Source organism: Lepidochelys kempii, chromosome 16 (assembly GCF_965140285.1).
Source record: "Lepidochelys kempii isolate rLepKem1 chromosome 16, rLepKem1.hap1, whole genome shotgun sequence".
NCBI classification, from domain to species: Eukaryota; Metazoa; Chordata; order Testudines; family Cheloniidae; genus Lepidochelys; species Lepidochelys kempii.
Window position 1 is genome coordinate 19,465,751 of NC_136395.1, and position 16,921 is coordinate 19,482,671.

The 16,921-nt window shown below is 44.0% G+C and overlaps 3 protein-coding genes across 13 annotated transcripts in view; 2 read left to right on the forward strand and 1 right to left on the reverse strand.

Moving 5' to 3' along the window:
* GFI1B (growth factor independent 1B transcriptional repressor) overlaps nucleotides 1-16,921 on the forward strand; it is a 528,613-nt gene that overhangs the window by 428,681 nt on the left and 83,011 nt on the right. The window lies entirely within an intron of this gene.
* Nucleotides 1-16,921, reverse strand: part of AK8 (adenylate kinase 8) — a 125,644-nt gene that overhangs the window by 104,538 nt on the left and 4,185 nt on the right. For 3 of the 9 annotated variants that reach the window (XR_012155214.2, XM_073313857.2, XM_073313858.2), the window contains exon 1: nucleotides 2,721-3,093. The exons of 1 other annotated variant lie outside the window; for it this stretch is intronic. Coding sequence is in view for 5 of the 8 variants with exons in the window: in XM_073313857.2 (XP_073169958.1) it covers nucleotides 2,721-2,804 (84 nt within the window). In the remaining 3 variants the exon portion in view is untranslated. Of the gene's footprint in view, nucleotides 1-1,912; nucleotides 2,683-2,720; nucleotides 3,094-16,921 lie in introns of those variants that run through there. 5 more of the 9 variants (XR_013634755.1, XM_073313859.2, XM_073313856.2 and 2 more) reach the window with 4 other exon arrangements.
* On the forward strand, nucleotides 4,301-16,779 carry SPACA9 (sperm acrosome associated 9). 3 transcript variants are annotated; one of them, XM_073313873.2, is made up of 5 exons: nucleotides 4,301-4,451; nucleotides 4,820-4,883; nucleotides 7,741-7,896; nucleotides 9,275-9,477; nucleotides 10,152-16,779. In XM_073313873.2, exons 3-5 carry the CDS (start codon nucleotides 7,753-7,755, stop codon nucleotides 10,543-10,545), a joined length of 741 nt encoding a protein of 246 aa, XP_073169974.1. In that variant the 5' UTR covers nucleotides 4,301-4,451; nucleotides 4,820-4,883; nucleotides 7,741-7,752; the 3' UTR covers nucleotides 10,546-16,779. The 3 variants fall into 3 exon arrangements, with proteins under 3 accessions (XP_073169974.1, XP_073169973.1, XP_073169975.1); XM_073313874.2 differs by lacking the exon at nucleotides 4,820-4,883 and having other exon boundaries at nucleotides 4,311-4,451; nucleotides 10,152-10,299; nucleotides 11,647-16,779; XM_073313872.2 differs by lacking the exon at nucleotides 4,820-4,883 and having other exon boundaries at nucleotides 4,302-4,451.

Genomic DNA, 16,921 nt, shown 5'->3' on the forward strand with positions numbered 1-16,921 from the left:
GAAACATAATGAGCCACAGTTACACTCATATCCAAAACCCCATTTATCCAAATAAATTCCACATCTCCTGTTCCATTTCGATAAACTGAGTGTGTGAGGGGCAATGAATCTACAGCATATCTGCCTGACTATTTATGCTGTTTACCTTTTGTATTTTATCCAATTTATGCAGTTTACCTTCTGTATTTTATGCTGTTTGGACAATGAAAATAAACTAACCAGTTTCACTTGCAAGTGCTCATGCTGCAACATCTGGGTAACAAACACCACAGGAAAATATTTAAATCTCAGGAAAGAAAATTGTTTTCATTGGTATTACAGTGTAAATACATGAAAAAATATACTATGTTGTTAAAAAATTATTTTAAAAAACCCCCAAAACCAAATTTGGCACCTAAGTTTACCTGACAGTGATTCTTTAAAGATTATAAATAACAAACCCAGAAAACTTGTGAAGTTATGATGACACATGGTTCTTTGAGCTGTTGATGACTGTTACTTCTATGATTCTAAGCTCCAGTGCTCCAATCACTTATGCACAAACTTAATTTTACTCACGTGTTTAAGGTTAGGTAAATGCATAAATGTTGAAGAGTTGGGGCTATTATTTACAGGTGTGTGTTTGTGCCCTCAGATGGCTAACAAAGCTGTGATCTGAGCAGATCCAGATTCACTCTTAGCAGTCCAAGAAGGATTTTCTGTGATGTGCGGTCATGCTGGTGTTTTTCACCTCTCTTTGGCATGCAGAATGAAGTTTTATGTTAAAGAACAAATTTTATACAGCATTGCTCATACTAAGTGGATCTCAAAATTCTCACAGAATAACATGATTAAGTTACAGAGCTAACAAATAATAGTAGAGACAGAGAAAAAAAGGCATATGCAAAGGAGAAAAAGTATGTTTTGGGGTGAGATTTGAGAAGAGACCATCTTCCTAATGCACAAAATAAGGATGTGAACAATGTTAACACTGGTATGTGTTATGGACACTTTTTATAACAAACTATAACAATGTTCATCACAATATTAGAACTCTTATCCCTCAACAAACTTTTCAATGCTCAACATAAGTAAATTAGACCTAAGGAACAGACTGTAGAAACTCACAACCTCCTTTTTGGCTAAGAAGTCAATCTCATTCTTTACTAAAATAACAAGGCTTCTTTGTAACTCTGTTTTTATTGGTTTCATATTAGTTGTACATATTCATAAAAAGGCACAACAAGAGCATAATTTTTTGATGAAACAGCACAAAATAGACAATGCCCCCCCCCAAAAAAAACCCCAACATATATTAAGATTATGCATTAATTCACTAATCTAGTTTCAAAAAGGGCAGGTACCTTCACATAATTTTTAAATACAGATTTCCCTACTACTATTCTACCATACTACTTTCCATCACAATCCACAAAGTATAATACTTATCAGGCCTGCTTTGCATTTGATCGACTCAACACCTTTCTTCCACAGACAGTCAACATTTTTACAGAATTATAGATTGCAATTAAACCTTGTTGATAGCCAGTGCATTATGTTTTTCTAGCATATAGCTTGTCCAATTTCCTTGAGACAGGGACTGTGTCATCTAAGTTTTCCAGAGTGGCAAACTACTCAAGATAGTGCTTGAAAAGTAAAGAATCATAGTGCTTAAATAAATAACGATAACCTCAATACATGGGGGATACAAAGAGATTCATATTTCCTTATGATTAATTTGACAACACCCCAGGCTGCAGACATAAACAGTGCTCCCTCTTGAAAGATAATGAGGAGTCCGGTGATACCTTAAAGACTAACAGATTTATTTGGACATAAGCTTTCGTGGGTAAAAAAACCCACTTCTTCAGATGCACGGAGTGAAAATTACAGATACAGGCATAAATATATCTTGAAAGATATGGTCAGATACCTCGTGTTGTAAGTGATGCCTGCACCAAAAGTGCCCAACTGCATATCAGAGGTGCCCTGATGTACCCGAGGAATCATTGCTTCTTTTTTGCCAGATGCACCCCAGCAAGTGCTAGCATCACTCTTCATGGAGCTGAACCCCTCCACCCCACAGCTCTCACCTGCCTGCTGGGAATGGTCATTACACTTTCTCCCACCCTCAGCGTACCCCACTGTATGCTGGGAATGGTTTATACACCTCCTCTGAGCACTCTACCACATGCTGGGAACAGTCATTATGCCTCATGTCCTCAAATATACTGTGGCATGTTGGTACTCAGGAACAGTCTGCATCAGGTAACCCCAGGCCTGGAGTAGGGTTACCTAGTGCGTGCTAGGAATTGTCAATATGTCCAATATACCAGCATACGGTGGCAGCAACTGTTAAACCCCCACACATGGGGCAGAACCCACTGCATGCTGGGTGCAGCCTAACCAGTGCCGGGAATTATAAGCACCACCCACCTGCGCTGGGCACCCCAATGCATGCTAGGAGCAGTCCTCCTTATAGGGGGCTCCCCTCCAACCAATGCTGGTGCATGCTGGGAACTATAGTTGTTACCACCCTCCCTTCACCTCTGGCTTGGGCCCCCCAAGGCACGCTGGGAACTTTGGTTGCTGATAACCACCACCATACCCACCCCCAAGCCCTTGGGTGCCCCAGTGCATACTGGGAGGTGTCCCCCCTCCGGGGCTGGGGGGAACACTGTTATTCCATCAGTATAACCTGCGGGCGAAGGGACTTGCGGCCTCCCCGCCCCTGCCCTCACCTGCAGGAGCTGGAAGAGCTCGTGCTTTTCCGCATAAATGCCCATCTCCCGGGGCACACGGAGCGGCCTGGAGGTAGCGTCCATCGCACCCTTAGCAACCGCTCGTCGCTAAGGAGGTTACGTTCTCACCACGCGACGCAGGAGGCCTCGCCCGCCCCCGAATCGGCACGAGCCTTCCCCAGGCTCGGAATGGGGCGTGTGACCTCATCAAACAGCGACAGACTCCTTTAAAGGGGCGGCAACTGCTCCCGGCGTGTCCGTGCCCCGGCGAGTCAATGACCCCCCCCCCCCTTCTGCCTCTCACCCAAGGGCGTGGACACGAGCCCTTCGCTGTCTGGACGTGGCGGGGGAGAGAAAAGCTGAATCAGATCCTCGCGCCTTCCAAATCCCCACCCCAGGACCCGTCCCCCACAGCCCCTACCCCCCACACAAGCCCGTGCCAGTGCCCCCGGCCCTCCCCCACACAGCCCCTGCCTCCCTTACAACTCCCTATCAGTGCCCCTGCCCCCTCACATACAGTCTCCTGCCAGTGCCTCCCGGGCCCCCGTCCCCCACAGCCCCCTATCTGTACCCCTCCCCCACAGCCCCCTGCCAGTGCCCCCGGCCCTCCCCCACACAGCCCCTGCCTCCCCTACAACTCTCCATCAGTGCCCCTGCCCCCTCACATTCAGTCTCCGTGCCAGTGCCTTCTGGGCCCCCGTCCCCCACAACCCCTATCTGTACCCCTCCCCCACAGCCCCCTGCCAGTGCCCCCGGCCCTCCCCCACACAGCCCCTGCCTCCCCTACAACTCCCCATCAGTGCCCCTGCCCCCTCACATACAGTCTCCGTGCCAGTGCCTCCCGGGCCCCCGTCCCCCACAACCCCTATCTGTACCCCTCCCCCACAGCCCCCTGCCAGTGCCCCCGGCCCTCCCCCACACAGCCCCTGCCTCCCCTACAACTCTCCATCAGTGCCCCTGCCCCCTCACATTCAGTCTCCGTGCCAGTGCCTCCCGGGCCCCCGTCCCCCACAGCCCCCTATCTGTACCCCTCCCCCACAGCCCCCTGCCAGTGCCCCCGGCCCTCCCCCACACAGCCCCTGCCTCCCCTACAACTCTCCATCAGTGCCCCTGCCCCCTCACATTCAGTCTCCGTGCCAGTGCCTTCTGGGCCCCCGTCCCCCACAACCCCTATCTGTACCCCTCCCCCACAGCCCCCTGCCAGTGCCCCCGGCCCTCCCCCACACAGCCCCTGCCTCCCCTACAACTCCCCATCAGTGCCCCTGCCCCCTCACATACAGTCTCCGTGCCAGTGCCTCCCGGGCCCCCGTCCCCCACAACCCCCTATCTGTACCCCTCCCCCACAGCCCCCTGCCAGTGCCCCCGGCCCTCCCCCACACAGCCCCTGCCTCCCCATCAGTGCCCCTGCCCCCTCACATATGGTCTCCTGCCAGTGCCCCTGCCAATGCTCCCCGCCAACAATGCCCCTCACAGCCCCCCTGCCAATGCTGCCCAGCTCAATGCCCACTCCCCCTACTCGACCCAAACTGACTTTCCCCCGCCCCCTGGTCTGTGTTGCCCTATGGCAGGGGGAGACGTGGATACCCTACGTCACCGTTACCTCGGGAGACGGTTGTAACAATTGCCCTGCTGGGAGCTCGCAGCTGGGGCTGGCGCCCGCAGGGCTCCGGGAAACAGGCGGTGTCGGGGGCAGGAGGTCCGGGACATGCAGGGGTGGGACAGCAGCCACAGGTGAGTGTAGCTCGGAGTCTGGACTGGCCAGAGGGACTCACCAGTCTGCCGGGCTGGGATAAGGGGTGCCCCTCAGCCAATGCAAATGCCCTCTCCGCACCCGCGAGCCCCTCAGCCCTTGGATGCATGGGGCGATCAATGCACCTGCAGCGGGCCCCAAAGGCTGAAGCTGCCTATTCAAAATTCTGACCATGCCTCTGGTCAAGGCCACAGCCCCGTTCTCCGCCAGCCCCTCCATATCCCACTTACCGGCCAGGCTCCTGAGCCAACCCGCCTCTGTCCTATCAGCGACCCAAACAGCGCAGCCTAGAGGGGCTGCTGTCGAAACTAACCAGCAGCTAAGTGAAACTGACCTCCTGCCTTGACAGCTATAGAAAATAAATCCTCCAACAGGAAGAAGGGAACTTGATTTTAAATACCGTTTTGAATAAGGTAAGGTGTCATTAGTAAGACAGGTAAGGAAAGAGGATGGTTGACAACATGCAAAAGTTAACAATGACAAGAGATAAAGAGTAGGCTTATATTCTGTAACTGAATTGATCATGAGCTTCTCTGAGCTGTAGGGTCCTGGTCAGTCGGTGAAAGTTTTTACTAAAGGCCCTAGTTAGCCTCAAGAACGCTTTACAAGATAAGGCACTTCTGGCATAAGTCAGTTGCTGGAGAAGTTTGCTTATGCTGCGTTACTGGCAGCCACGCTAATCGAAACCAATTCCTTGTGTGCCGTTTAGTAAACAACTTTTTTTCTTGTCTAAGGCCTTTCTGCTAAAGACTTCAAAGCACTTTACACAGCAGCAGGGAGTGTTCAGAGGAGCCTAAGGGAGTTAGGTTCCCAGATCCCATTGAATTTCACTGTGAGGACACTTAATTCCTAGGAAAATCCCATCCATCCTCCTGTCTCTATTTACTACTGGATGAAAATGAGATTGAGAGTTTTAGTCTGTCTGTTCTTAGTGTAGTCTCACTTTTGTGACAGTCAAACTGTATTGATGTCACAGAGAGGCAGGACTGTAGAGATGACGAACAAGCAACAGGAACAAGTGAATGCCACGACTGATTCTGGGAAGTGCTAGGTGCCCTATGTGCCCCATTGAAACCTTAAAGGCAATTTGAGGACCTATTGTATCTTCCAAGCTGCTAGAGTTTCCACTTGAATGAAAACTTGCTCATAAAAATAAATTGTAAGAGGAGAGTTACAGAGGGTGATTTTAAAGGCAAGGTATCTCAAAAGTTTTTCAAACTTGCCCATGAAGTGTAAGACTTTAAGCAATTCGCATGGTAAGGAATGGGAGCTACTTTAGACAAGAATATACAATTTTAGTTAAACCTATTTACTATCTTATAAAAACATCCATTAATAGATCTTGTAATGAATTATTTTGCTAGTAAAACCCTAATAGTAAGGAGTACAAGCTATATTTGTAAAAACTCAATAGTCAGACCTGTTACTTGCTCTGTTTCTGAAATCCATTGTAGACCTATACTTTTTTTTGGCCCCTTTGGACATTTTTTTCCTAACAGAGTTGTAGCCTATTTATGACACCTGCAAATAAATTCATTTGACCTGTGCTTTGATTTTTAGAGGAGCTATGTAATCCAACTCCCACTGAATTCAAATGGGAGCTGATGGTGCTCAGTACCTTTGGGAAGAATCAAGATATATTACCCATTTTTTTTTATGGAAAGTCAGATGCATTTTGTATTTAATTTAGATTTGTTATATTTCTGATCTAATCTCTACCCTTTTACAAACAAACAATTTTTAGTGCAGAAATGTAAACATGTTTGCTGTGTCAAACTATTAGGATTGAGGGAAAAAATACATTTTCTCCACTGGAGACTTTTACATTGTGGATTTCAATGCCAAATTGCTACTTAGTTATTAAACATGCAGAAAGTGTAAATAGCTTCTTTGTGATCAGTTTTGATCTTGGTAGAGGGACAAACCTAAGCCCACCCAAGTGAGTTTCCCATCCTCACCCATCCCAGAGTATATGTAGATTTTACCTCACTCCAACATGAGGGCTTCTGAGGGCCAGCTATAGTTTTTATGTGGGGATGTGTGGGGCCTCAGGCATACATCCATAAACTCCACCACATATTTGGGAGTGGGATGGTTTGGCAGCTGGGTAAAACAGATTATGGGGATACAGGAAGATTTCAAACTAGTATTGGAGGAAGATAGGGACATCAGGGTGCTTGTTGCTATGGGGCATCATCAGAAGTGTAGAGATGGGGGATTTTAGCAACTGGGAGGTGGCCCATGTTCAGTCCGTAAGAGAGGAAATCCTCATGATCTGCTGATGGAGAAGGCACCCCAAAAGTAACTATACACTTGACAAATCCAGCCATGAAATTTGGAACCATGGACAGTTTTGCCTTTCATTCTGGGTCACCTTCTGGCTCTGCACTGTATCCTCGGAGTATTAATACCACTCCCAGCTGAGTGGTGTGTGCATTTATGGGCACTCTAAGAATCCTTCTTCTGACCCCAGAACTTGAGAGCCAGATTTACCCAAGGACATGCAAATGGTGGTGGTGCCCACAGTGCCCCTTCAGCATCTAGATTGCTGGGGCTAGGAGCAATAGTAATGATTTGTTGTTGGTTTTTAAACTGGAGGAAGATCAAAAGGGAAAGAACAATAGCAGCATCTCCGGAGTAGGAGCAAGGCAAGTTAAGGTACAACTATGGGGATGCAGGGAGTACAGAAACTGGTAGCCCTAGGCAGTGTTCACACCGCCTCTACATTCATACAAGACCAGCACTGGAAATCAGCACCCCTTGCCAGGCCCCCATCTTGCTGTGAAAGAGCCAGAGGTTAACCTCAAGTCCAGGTCTCCCTTGTTCCATCGCACTTTACTGCACACTGCCTCTCAAGCTGGCCTTCATTTAATGTTAGAAGACAGTTTTCAAGCCGCTTGGGCAATAGTTTTACACTGGATAAGAGAAGATATTTCTCCCTTTGGTCCTCTCACAGCATTGTGTTAGATGCATTGCTACATTATGTTTACAATAGATCCACTAGGGTTTATGGCATCTGATTGTCAGTGGTCCCCTCTGGGTTCTCTGCCTCTGTTTGCAGCATCATTACTACCTCATTGACTTACTGTTTGGCGCTCTGGGGCTGCAGAGCCTTAACACAATATATTTTCCCATCTTCTTGATTTTTTTTCATTTTTGGGGGGCAATTCAACCCATCTGGCTAGAGCTGTAGGTGAAAATAAAGTTGCACATGTAAAATTGTATCACGTTAAAAAAATAACTTCCTCCCTCTCCTTTTTCAAAATCCAGGAGGGCGGGAAAATGAACGAGGTAAAAGAGTGTCTGAGAAACATAGAACAGACTTACAAGGTCTTCCAGCAACAGCAGTTCACATTTATTGCAGCACTGGACCACACCAGAGAGGAAGCACATGACAAGATCAGGCCTGTAGCAAGTATTGGACAGGTAACAAAGAAATCAGCACAAAGATCTCTGCCAGTAGTGATGGGGATAGCATAATGCTGTTATGCGCTTGTGTATATTTCAGTGGCAAATAACTATTTGCTAGGGGAAACTATATACAAACCCCTCTAGTAAGATCTGTTTATTAACTCATTATTATATGCTACAATAGATCAAATAGATACAAAAGTATCTACATGATGATCTACCCATTTATACAAATGCTATACTGCTCAGTACCACTTTAGACAATTTAGCCTAACCACCCCATTTCCCCACCTCACTCCTAACCACAAATATACAGTACAAGACGAACAAACTCATCCTCCCCTGCCACACTTGTTGTAGTAAGCAGCTTACTTGCCTCTTCCCCCGGTATTGGAGCTACTGTATCTTTCTATAGTGTTTTTTTTAAATAATGGCTGTGTTAGAGAGGTGGGATGATGGAATGAGGGCTGAATGTCTCTAGAGAGTAGGGGGTTCTGAGTTGGTATGTAATTTGTCTTGGAACTTTCAAAAATATTGAATATTTTAAATAATGTGAAGAACTCAGAGCCTGGAAGAGAGACTGGGAAAAAAATCTCAATAAAATTACAATTGTGCTGAGAGCAATATTACGTCACCAGGATCAATCCCTTTGCATGTGGAGACAGCATGTGTCATCAAAATCAGGGTTCATTACGATTTAATTTTTCTACTGTAATAACGCCAGGGCTTTGTTCACTATTCAGAAGAGTATCTGGATAGATTGTGTTATGAAATGTCAGTTTCTACCAGGAATTAGCATTGAGATTTAGTCTTAATTTTTATTAAATAATAAATTTAGCAATACAGATGCTTTGTAAGTGTAAATTATTATGTCAATGACTAAGGTTCAAACTAATCCACCTCCTGCTACTCGGCAGGAAGACCTTGTACCTAGTCATTTCATCTCTTTAATTTTGATCCACCACTCACTAGTATAAAAAAAAAAAAAAAAAAAGGTGACAGGAAACACCCTCAGATCATAGTAATGGAGCCACACTGGCCACGTGGCTGCAGTAGCTCGGCCAGCACTCCTGTTCCAGCAGGGGAGGGAGAAGAATGGCCAAGGATTTGCACATCAGTGGATTTCACCAGCCACACCTCTCCAAATCCTATTGCATGGGAACAGAGGAAGCTTTTTACCCAGGCAGGCTCCGGAAATCCAATTGCATGTAGGTTCCACTGCACATTGCTTCCTTCGGAGCCAGGGTTGAGAGGGCAGTTTCTCTGCAATATAACACAAACTGCATCGAAGCAGCCCTTTGAATGTAAAGCAATAAAAACGGCACCAGCTTGTCTGAACTAGTTTCAGTGCAGTTTACATATTGCCCTTCCTTGTACATGTTGCATTACACAGGTGCAGGCATACATGGATCATCACTGTAACAACACTACCGACAGACGCATCCTCCTTTTGTTCTTGAACATCTGTAGTGATCTGAACAAACTCTGCCAAAAGCTAGAAGCCCTGCATCCTGGTACCAGTGTAACGAACAATATTTTGGAGAAATGCAAGCTGCTCGTTAGCCCCAGCAACGACCTGAGCACCATCCGAGCCAAGTAGGTCTATTATCAGCTCACTTTGATACATTTCTCATTGTAAAAAAAGCAAACATCACATCACTTATAAAGCTGGGAAACAATCAGAGAGGCATGGTCCTCTGCGGATGTAAGCAAAATTTGTACTCCAGACCACCACCACCACCACCCATCCATTAAAGCCATGTGACTAGGTCTTCTAATTCCAGTAAAAGAGCAAGGGTGCCCCAGTAATCCCGTTGGTTTTTGGAGAATTTCCCCCAATACTATTTACTCCCCACTCACAAATGGTTAGATTTTTTTTTTTAATTTGTGAATTTCAGTGCTAGTGAAATGTAACATATGCGCAGCCTAGAATACTGAAGTCACATGCAATGGCAATACAGGGTTTCCCCACCCCACACTGTCAATGGTTTATTTCAACTGAGCAACGAGCAGAGGAGAGTCAAGTATTTTTTACACGCTGTTGAAATTAAATCTGGGGGCAACCAGATTTGGGCCCAGTGGTGAGGATTGTTATTGGACAGGAACGATTTCAGCCACACAGTCTAGTTCTGACCATCACTGACCTTTTGTCTTGAGAAAGTAATTGAAAGTGTCTATGTACTTGTAGCAGCGACCCTGAAAGTGGCATTGTGGGGTTCCATGTGTGTTTATTTACTATTTGGTAAATAACTGCTTCCTGCCCCCCGCAGGTACCCTCATGATGTGGTGAATCACCTGAGCTGCGATGAAGCAAAGAACCACTATGGAGGTGTGGTGAGCCTCATACCCATAGTCCTGGACTGCATGAAATCATGGGTGGCCCACAGTGAGAAGTTACCTCGGAACTTCTTGCAAAATGTGAGTGATGGAAGTGCTGACTCTCGGAAGAGAACACAGCAGGATGTGTCAGCAAAGGCATCTGCTCCCCTAGGCCCACGTCCCGCTATCCTCACTACTGCTACTCAGACCTTGGTTAGTTACAAGGACTATTCACGAGAGCAGAACAGTAAGCATGGTAAAAAAAAGCACCTGAATGGCACAGGGAGTACCACTTGGAAATCTCTCAATGGACCCTGGAAACCACCTGGGAAACACTCCTTTTAAAAGGAACAAAGCTCATACATCTTTTGCATAGAGGTGGCTGGTTATTAAATATGGTATCCAGTATTCACTTCAGTTGTTTCCTCCTGCCTTGACCCAAGTTCTGAATATAGGTAGTCCTGTAAGTCTCCAAAAGCAAATAAACCTAGATCTTATCAGACACCTTTCTACTGAGATCCAGAGAAAGAGTGGGAACAGGGGTAGTATATGTCACATGTATTCCTCCTTGACAGGTCTAGTGGTGAGGGTAGTGGATGGAGTTAGGACTAATCAGATTCTGGTCTCTCACCAATGCTGTGTCTTGGGCAAGTCACCTGAAGTCCAATTGTATGACTTCCTATCTGATTTTCTCAGGTTACAGGTTGCTCAAACTTACTGTTGTAAATAGCCTGCTATCTGAAATCTAAGCTGGGTGCATTGCATCCCACACCAATACTAGTAACAAAGACTAAGCCAAAATCTGACTTCATTTATAGCCGTTCAACCCCTTCACTTTCTATGGGGTTGCATAGGTGTAAGTGAGGACAGAATGTGGTCCTGTAGTTTAATTGTCAGTGTGTGAACCACAACAGAATCCAGCTCACTCTCCCAGAGCTGTTTTGGCTATGCAGGGCTAACTAGAGGAAAAAGTTATTTATCACTAGTATTAGTGTGCAAGACTCCAATCCAGGGAGCAGATCTACTGAGGAAGAGGTGACCATTTTCAGACACAGCCTCTTTTCAGAGTAGAATTGCACTTCAAGGTCTCTGTGCCTCTGCTTTCCCTTGGGTACATCTTACCTACCTCACAGAGGTGTTTGATGCTTGGGGCATTAACAGCCGTAAGGCATTTGAGATCAGCTGATGGAGTGTGCATAGAAAAGTGCAAAGTATTTTTAAATCCTTGCCTTCCTACAGAGTCTCTGAAGCCAGCTAGCTATCTACCTTTCCAGGACTAGGTTATGAAAGCCAGTCCATCTGTAGGCTCTCTTCCCACAGTTATCACTTAGAACTGATCTGTATCATTTGCTCTATGCTTTATGGAAGCATTAACTAAGCTCTTAACAAGATCTTGATAGTCTGATGTATTTTCCTGTATCTGATTGCTCTTTTCCCCTCCTACAGGCAAGTTAGCTCCTGTTCTTTTGCCTCCTGCCTGAAGACACTCCTGAATAAAAGTTTCCCGTGCATGCATGGCTGTGTTTGCTAAAATTATGGGGGTGCTATTACCTTAAGATGACCAGATTTTTGAAACAAGTATCAACTGAGATGGGAGGGTTGAGCAAACAAGGAAGTGCAGGAGGGAATGGCAGTTCGGAAGTATTTACAGGTGAACTTTCACCTCCCCCTCTATGTATTTGTTCTCATTCTCTTCCCCCACCACTCACACACTTCTTCATAAGATGTACAGGAATCATTGCACTAACCCTCAGCACTGGGATAGACATGATTTCTTCAGCAAACGTCAATTATTTTTAAGTGATCCTATTCAACTGAAACTACTGGGGAATTCGAACAGATTGAAGATTGTTGGGCTATTTAACAGACATAGTTGCTAGAAAAGATTTTAACTAGCAAAAAAGCCACCTTCCTGTAGAAGGCTTTATTTAATAGCTGTATCATGGAGGTGGCTTTAGAGAGAAAAATTAAAGTCACTAATAGCATCTAAATACTTCAAGTCAAGTTTCAGGCCTGATTGTGCTAGGCACTGTACAGACAAGTAACAGATAAAATGCTCTCTGGAGCAGGAACTGTTAAGCAGGAAATGTGGGCTATTGGTTAGACCATGGGCCTGAAGGTTACCACTTCCAGGTCCTATTCCCAGCTCTGCTATTGCCTCATTGAATGACTTTAGGTAAAAGTCATCTAACCTCTGTGGCTTAATTTCCCAATCTGAAATTCAGGAAAGCAGAGGGGCTGGGAAGCTAATTGTTTGTAAAAGCACCTTTTAAAATCCTTAGATGAAAGGGGCTACAACAAGAATAATTTTTACCCACTAACGATCAGTTTCTTGAAGCCCCTTGCTATGTCAGCCCAGAGAGTGGGTGTAAATACTACCAGCAGCAAAGGAAAACCCCCAGAGGGTATCACTCCGCCTCTGGAAAAGGCTGGCTGAGCATGCTCAGTTTGAGACTTGCAGAGCACTGAAAGTACATCTGCAACCAATATCCAGAGTGTCTCCAGATCCACATACACAACAAACACTGGGGGATGTTGGAGTTGGCATTTTAAGGGAGTTTGCAAAACTAGGGCCCCCATCCTTCTGTCATTTAAGTCAAAGGGAACACTGACACTGATTTCAGTGAGAGAAGAATCAGGACCTGTGTTAGCAAGTTAAAAACAACCCTTCTTCAGTATCAGTGTGTCAGCCAGTCTGAACTTCCACAGCTGCACCCTACTCCAGATTAGACACAGGACACAAGACTTCCTTGAATAAATTCCTGCTTCAAGTCCAATAGCTGTGGTTGAACTAGAGCATATCTTCTAAAAAAAAAAATAAAAATCATTCAATCTTGATTTTAACTGTTCCAGTGATGGAGAATCCACCACAACCCTCATTAAGTTGTTCCAATGGTTAATTACTCTCACTGTAACAGGGTTCCATTATTTTGCCTGTGCTTATGCCACACAGCAGAATTGCTGGGGGTGGGGAGAGGGGGGAAATCTAACAAGGGTATTTCCCATTCATTAAAACTACCAACTCTTTTTACTGCAGTACAAGTTGATCAGAAATCACCATCTAAATTTAGTTTTAAAAGGGCCACAAGTGTGACTAAAATGGCAATTAAAAAATGCAATTGTTAAAACAGATATTCAGTTATATTCTCTTTAAATACCTGTATTTTAAATGTCAAAGGCAAGCAGTTAGTTATCACTTATCTGTTCTTGCTACATAAAATGAGTGCAGTTTAGGATTTCTGAGAATAGTGGTTATGTGACCATACGTTCTGACCTATATTTAAATAAAAAAATAGTATGAAAATAGGGAATTTGCACTTACTGTAAATGTCTGCCAGCCTAATCAAAAGTTATGGTATATGAAAGATAAATGTCCTAGCATTTGTTTGTGCATTTTCGTATGTTGATCAGCACATTGTTCCAGCAGCTGCATAAGTCTGAAAAAAGAATCTCTACTATGGTAGGGGAGCTCAGTGACTCTAGAAGAGGGAAAGCACAAAATCTCCCCAAAACAAAACAAAAATTGCAGGGTGGGCAGACAGGCATATTTCATCTACCAAGCATTTTACAAACATTAAGTCATTCACAACTTTGTGAGATCGGCAAATTACAGATGGGAAAACTGAGGCACAGTGAGAGGTCAAGTGACTTGCCCAAGGCCAAAGTCCAAGTTTTGGGGATTCCTGATTTCTAATCCCAGCTTTGACTCCTAGTCCTGGGCACAGACCAGGTCTTATTGCACTAGTATAAGATCTGAAAATCCAGTTTTAACATCATTCTTTATATCGTGTAAGCTGCAATATTTGGCTTCTGATCAGCTCAAACTACCGTATTAATTTTGAGGTTAACATAGTACCAGTTCACTTTCAGTTTTGTGTATTAAATATCAGAACCCTGCCACCCAACAAGTTAAGAGCTGTTGCTCATGTCTTACCCAAGAGTTCCTAAACTTAGCAAATTAGTGAATAATTCCAAAACTAACTGCCCCAGTCCTCTCACCCAGTCCTGTTCACTAAAATTCCTCATGGACTCTTGAATGGAAAAATTGGAAGTTTCTAGGGAAACTATAGTTTTGCAATAACATGACAATGGTCTTTTGGAAGATTTTTTCAAAGATAAGTTGCAAAAACAGTTTGTCCAAATTACTTTAGTTTCTATACAAGTTTTCCTCTACAAAATAGATGACCACTACTTCAGATAGAGCGAAGTTTGAGAGAAATTTAGAAGGTTCGTAGGGTAGGAAGAGACAAGAATCAGCTTTGCAGCAGCAACCTAGTGGCAATGTTGGAAAGAGTACCATCTTGCCATAAATCCAGTTGACACTGAGTAGAAATTGCGGTAGTTGGAATGTAATTATCCAAACATAGCACTGTAATAAAAAACTTTGCTTTAACTTTGTCTTCCAAGTTCATACCCACAAACACAAGAAGCCTGTCAGGCAGCCAAACTAACTTACTTTGTGTTCCTCAAGTTCCTGAAGATCTCCTTGATCACCTGCTTTTCCTTCTGAAGACAAATACAGATACAAGCAGAGTACACAGGATCCCAATAAAATCCAGCTGTCTGTATGCTACATACTACTTCTGTAGTTCTGATCCAATTTAGACAGGGGATGGCATCAATCAACAACCTGTATCAAATCCAAAATACCCCTTAGGTTAAACTTTTAAAAACCAAATCTTTAAGACTGGAGACACCATAACCAAAAGGATGCTGCTTACAAGCCATCCAGAAGAGAGCCAGGATCAAGTCAACAATTAGGAAGTCAGGGATTCAGCTAGACCTGAAAAGTCTTGCATGGAATCACAACAGGGAGTTTTGAGCTCTGCAGCTCAAAAGATTAGTTCTGAGTGAGGTGGCAGAGTCATGGAGGCCTCTAGTGGTCAGGTTTGGGAAGCAGCACTAAAGAACACAACAAGAAGGTCAAAAGGAGAGTCTGGTACGTGGCAGCAGAACTGTGAGCTGGGAGGAAAGCCAGGCTACTGGAAGGATGGGAAGAGGAACCAGGAGTTTGGCTCAGGGCCATAGCAACTGTGGACTGAGGAGTTCCTGAAGATCAACCTGTTGTGCTTTTTCTGGGACAGCATGACACACAGTACATTTTTTGAAGAGCACAACAGCAATGTACAGCAAAGCACACAGAATTCTATGTCTGGAAATGCACTGGCCCATATCCACTAAATTAATTTGAATGCTGTCAATAATAAGTATACTTTACAACAGTATTTTAAAGTGAACAAAAAAATCAGAAAAACGCTTGTTACCCTATCAGAAGTTCAAGAATCCCAGACATCAGTGCTCAAGCAACAATCTTCTTACTATATTGTGGGGTTTGTACTAACACTCTGCAGTTTGCAAAAAGAAAAAAGGAGTACTTGTGGCACCTTAGAGACTAACAAATTTATTTGAGCATAAGCTTTCGTGAGCTACAGCTCGCTTCATCAGATGCATTAAGATGAGCCAACAGGGATGCCAAAGATCTTGAAACTGAATTGATAAGCGTTGCTATGTCTAAATTCAGTCCTGAATTTGGACAGTTTGTTTTGTGCAATCCAGAACAAACTACTGCAGTGAAACACCCATGAAAGACAGTTCATAGCCATTAGCCATTAGCTGTCTTACTGAAAACATTTTTCCTTCTGAACTAAGTCCCAGATGCGATACATTGATCAGAAACTCGTGACTGTAGATTTCAAAAGTAGTTTTGATTTAAAAACAGTTAATCACTCATGACTCAGTTACTATGAGCCCATTGGATCTTTTACCTGGAAGAGTATATTTTATGTAACTCAACTGAACAAGTAAAAACCACAGAGTGATCGTATTTTGGAAGTGGAGGACCCCCATTCCTCTGCTTTCTTTTGAGGGATAGGATCAAGACTTTGATTTGAGATTACAATCTTCCACTGACTTATTTTTGGTTAACACAGAGGTGGAAAAATAATGTGAATTTAGAAAAATAGAATTATGAACTGATATACACATTAAAGCGTGTCAAGCAATGAGTCCAAAGCTTGCGTGAAATAGTCTTGATTGTGAGAGAACGCCTTGGAAAAGGACTTGCAAACTCAGGCCCATTGGAAGTGTAATCACAAAGGGCAGCAAAATCATTAAAACCACTTGGGATTAAAATTAGTCTCAGAAACAAAGCACATTTAAGTTTTAGCTGTTTGCCTACAAGTCAAGCCTCTAGCATGTCTACAAATCAAGAAGGCAACTGGATAATCAATTTTTGTTCATTTCCTAAAATATTTCATCCTCAGATGTCAAATAATTTTTCACATTGTTTTTAAAATCCATACCATTGCACCAATAGTTAAATAGCTAAAGTAATAAAATCAAGATTCATTGAGGAATTCTTGTACAGATTCAGTAAAATGAGTAATTGAGTATTTTCCTCTCCTGTTGTATGATTCTTATTCATGGTTGTGTTTATGAGCATTAGAAAGTAACAAGGATAATTTATTTCTCTTTTTCTACCTTTGTGGAAATATATAGTTAACTATTTTTATGCTGGTCAGAGCAGTTTTTGAATGTTAAACTTGTATTGAGATATGTAACACTCAATAAAAGAGAGTCAAGATTCTGTTTCTGCTGTTTTTCTGCCATTTACATCCTATTGGAAAAATTCATCCCAGTGCAGAGAGTCACAACAAGGCTTCCCACACCATCTGACCCTCACAGTAAGGGATTAAAGTGTGGTAGGCTTTGGATAAATCCT

What these genes read in the sequence shown, in the direction of transcription:
- SPACA9 (XM_073313873.2), top strand. Translation starts at nt 7,753, where the DNA reads ATGAACGAGGTAAAAGAGTGTCTGAGAAACATAGAACAGACTTACAAG. An exon ending in CTGTAGCAAGTATTGGACAG is followed by an intron (nt 7,897 to 9,274) that starts GTAACAAAGAAA and finishes TGCATTACACAG; the next exon opens with GTGCAGGCATACATGGATCA. An exon ending in CTGAGCACCATCCGAGCCAA is followed by an intron (nt 9,478 to 10,151) that starts GTAGGTCTATTA and finishes TGCCCCCCGCAG; the next exon opens with GTACCCTCATGATGTGGTGA.